General features: G+C 38.1%; 1 protein-coding gene across 1 annotated transcript in view; it reads left to right on the top strand.

Moving 5' to 3' along the window:
• The window catches only part of LOC104522981 (puromycin-sensitive aminopeptidase), a gene marked incomplete at its 3' end in the record, with an annotated part of 21,284 nt that extends 17,660 nt beyond the window's left edge, over positions 1–3,624 (top strand). Inside the window, exons 9-12 of the mRNA XM_010165412.2 lie at positions 1,166–1,330; positions 2,210–2,314; positions 2,626–2,686; positions 3,515–3,624. Of these exons, the coding sequence (XP_010163714.2) occupies positions 1,166–1,330; positions 2,210–2,314; positions 2,626–2,686; positions 3,515–3,624 (441 nt within the window). The remainder of the gene's footprint in view (positions 1–1,165; positions 1,331–2,209; positions 2,315–2,625; positions 2,687–3,514) is intronic.
• Positions 3,625–3,640: the final 16 nt, after the last annotated feature.

Consider the following 3,640-nt stretch of genomic DNA (forward strand, 5'->3'; position numbering starts at 1 on the left):
TTAGGTTACCAGTGGGATAAGAGAGAACAACAGGGAGGTGAGAAGATTTAGAAGTCCAACCTAACTGCCCAAGAATCTATTTTGCAGTTGCATTAATCCTTTGGCACCAATCTCTGTGTATTGGAACCTTGTCTTGGAAAACAGATGTGATCAGAAATGTAAAAGAAAATTAGAATAGTCTCCACTCTAAAAATAAAGCAGGGCTTATCTGTGTAGGGTTGCAGTAACAGCTTTCATTATTGAAATTCCACCCTCCCTGGGGTAAATGTTTCATTCATAGGAGAAGCAGGAGTTCTTTGTAGAACAGCTTATTGGACTGATTCTACATCTTGTTCAGTTTCTTCTACTTAAGGGCTCATCTCATCCTAACCACACTCATCTGCATTAACCGCCCCATTTATATTTAAAGAATGGTTGGTAAGTGCAGTTATGCAAAAGGGTGTTTTCTTCCTCAGTATCCGTAGCTTGTTTCCTTATCTCTCCTACTTCAGTTGAATATTAGAAATGAAGGGAAGAGTTTTAAAATGTCAATGTAACATTATTATCTTAAAAAACAAAAAACAAAGCCTACCTTTGGCTGGTGAGAAACGACTTTTAACTGTTTGCTAGATTTCAGGTTTCCATAACCTAGAACACTTTTTAAGATTGCAGGTTTTTTCCTTTATTGTAAGCATACTCTTTAGCAAAAAAAAAAAAAAAACAAAAACCAAAAAAACCCTCCAAAAAATCAGTCTTTTGCAGCTGCTGCTATTTGCTCTTCAGTTTGAAAAAGCCACTGTCATCGTGTTGCCCACAATTCTGCTGCTTTACTGAACCCTGGCCTTGCATGTCACTGACACTTTTCCCCAGCTGACATTCTTCACTGTTCCCTCAGTGGCTCTGCTCTGACCTCTAGTCTAGTCTCTGGGAATTTCATAGAATTTCATTTGTACCTGATGTAGCTCTCCCTGCAGTTTCTAAAACCTAAGACAGAGGTGAAGATAGTTACTGGGTGCTGATTATGCTTCTTGGGCCGATGATGTCTTTACAGAGAGGAATTTGTGTTTATGAGTGTTACCTGTTTCTCTGACTTGTTACTAAACAGCTTAACTTTGCTGGAAACTTCTTGTTGATGAAATGAAGCTCTTAGAATTTTGTTCTTTATTCTACTTTCTTATCTTTCCAGGAATGGTGGACCCATCTCTGGCTGAATGAAGGATTTGCATCCTGGATTGAGTACCTATGCGTAGATCACTGTTTCCCGGAGTACGATATCTGGACTCAGTTTGTTTCTGCTGATTACACACGAGCTCAAGAGCTTGATGCCTTAGACAACAGTCATCCTATTGAAGTAAGTTCTCTCTTTGCTATTGATCATCTCCCTTTTTTTCTTGTCAGCTGGGTGTAAAGAAAAAAAGGAGCTTTGCAGTCACTCACAATGCGAAGGAAAATCTGTGGTTGCACTTACACTGGCTGGATTTTCCTCTACCTGAATTAGTATTTCAGAAGGGAGGTTTGAGGGTCCTGAAGATGATGACTTCTGGAGTTTTTCTGCTCTACTGATGGGAAATGGCAAAGTTGTGATCAAAACTCACTATTATTTGTGTTTATTTTGGTTTCTGATCGAAGTGAGGAGTTTTCAGGCCCTTGAGCACAGCAAAATATCTACTGACTTACTCCAGTGCTCGATAACATAAAACAAAGTGCAGCATAGCCCAGAGCCCAAGCTGCCAAACTGGGAGCTGTGCTAAAAGAAAACTCCTTTCTAATTCTTAGAAATAACTACGGACAAGCTTTCAGAGAGCTTAGGAAATGTTTGATGTAAGAGATGTTGGGTGTTGACCTTGTTTTGTACAACAGGTCATTTTAGAGTGACTTACTCATTGAGTGCGTTTCCTGAGTATGTATTGTTCACAGAATTAAACAACTTCCACTGATTTTTACTTTTGGGTCAAACCAGAGGATTGAAGCAAGATCCCCAAGTCTATTTGATTAAATACCAAAACCTAAATTAAAGTATGTTTAACTTATAAACCAATCCTAACCCAGCCTTATATGAATAAGTTTAATTGACTGGATGTGGAGATTTCAGTAAGATAATTTAGTGATGGATACACGTGTGCTTTCTTCAGTGAGAAAAAGCAGCTCCTTAAACACTAGAACAAGCACAATCAAAACCTTTTATGGCAGTTGAAATTGTTCTCAGTGTTAATTACCCTGTTTACCACAGGTTAGTGTTGGCCATCCATCCGAAGTAGATGAAATATTCGATGCTATTTCTTACAGCAAGGGAGCATCTGTAATCCGCATGCTACATGACTACATTGGTGATGAGGTAAAAAGATTGTTGTTAAAAAGCCAAATGTAGATTATAAAATTTTTTTACAGTTAAAAATACTGTTTTTAAAAAAAAAAAAAAAAAAGTTAAATCTGTGTATTCTGAAAACTTTTCTCCAATTTGTATTTGGGATCTATTTGAACTTAACGAGGAGAAGTAAGATAATGGGGAAAATATGTAAGGAGTTCCAGATGTACATACTGATCCTAAGATTCCTTGGCTAATTCTTGACTATAAATGCAGCACAGAGGGAGGATAGGAAGGACCTCTGTTCTGGTGCCATTACATATTCAATTGTATGTTCCCAGGACTTTCGGAAAGGAATGAATTTATATTTAACGAAGTTCCAGCAGAAGAATGCTGCTACAGGTAACTGGTGGTTATTATGTGCTTGAGGAAAGTGATTTCTGGAGACAAAACTTTTAGTGCTGAAGTGATGGATTCTTAAACAGCTGGTTTTTTTCCACCTAAGATAACTGAAATGTGAGGAAATAATTGCCTTGTTTCCAGTTTCATGCAATGCATCCCCTGCACAGCCAGAATTCAGGATCCTCTAGGGGTTCTCTATCTCAAGAGTACGTGGGTGAGGTAATCTGATAGGGCTGCATTTACCCTTGATAACCACATCTGCCTAGTAATCTAATTTAGAAATAAGAGTATGTGGATTTGCCAAGTAAGCCTTTTGCAAGCTTCCTCTCTCAGTATTGATTGCACGTGTCATTAAACAGTTCAAAGTCTTGTCTAATATCTCACAGTGCTTTCTTTACTTGAACCTTTTTTTGTGTCTCAGGCATAAATATGGAAGTGGAACATCATGCTCTGTCAGCCAAAAACACTCCATGTTTGGTCAGCTCTTTTGGCATAATATATGAAAAACTTAAGGAAAAGATTCTTCTATTTACCATTTTGAATATTTAATGCTCATTTTTATTATACTTTACCACAGTGTGTATTGATTGTGGTTTTTTAGTAGTAAAGAAACTTTCTTCTCCCTTCTCTCCCCTGTGAGTGGTTTAAACTATTTCCTTTTTCTTGCCTTTTGTCTGTTACAATTTGATAAAAACACAACCCAAAACATGAAGGGCAAACTGGAGTAATAAGACAGCCTCCCACTCTCCAGTGCCCATGTAGTGTCCTTAATAGTGTCTGACATGTCACGACTCTGGGAGGGTCCTTAGTCAGACTTTTCTTCTGCAGAGGACCTCTGGGAAAGCCTGGAAAAAGCCAGTGGTAAACCTATTGCTGCTGTGATGAATACATGGACCAAACAAATGGGATTTCCGCTCGTTTATGTGGAAGCTGAACAGGTATATATATATAATA

The sequence above is a fragment of the Antrostomus carolinensis genome, unplaced genomic scaffold (assembly GCF_000700745.2).
Source record: "Antrostomus carolinensis isolate BGI_N321 unplaced genomic scaffold, ASM70074v2 scaffold15973, whole genome shotgun sequence".
NCBI lineage: Eukaryota > Metazoa > Chordata > Aves > Caprimulgiformes > Caprimulgidae > Antrostomus > Antrostomus carolinensis.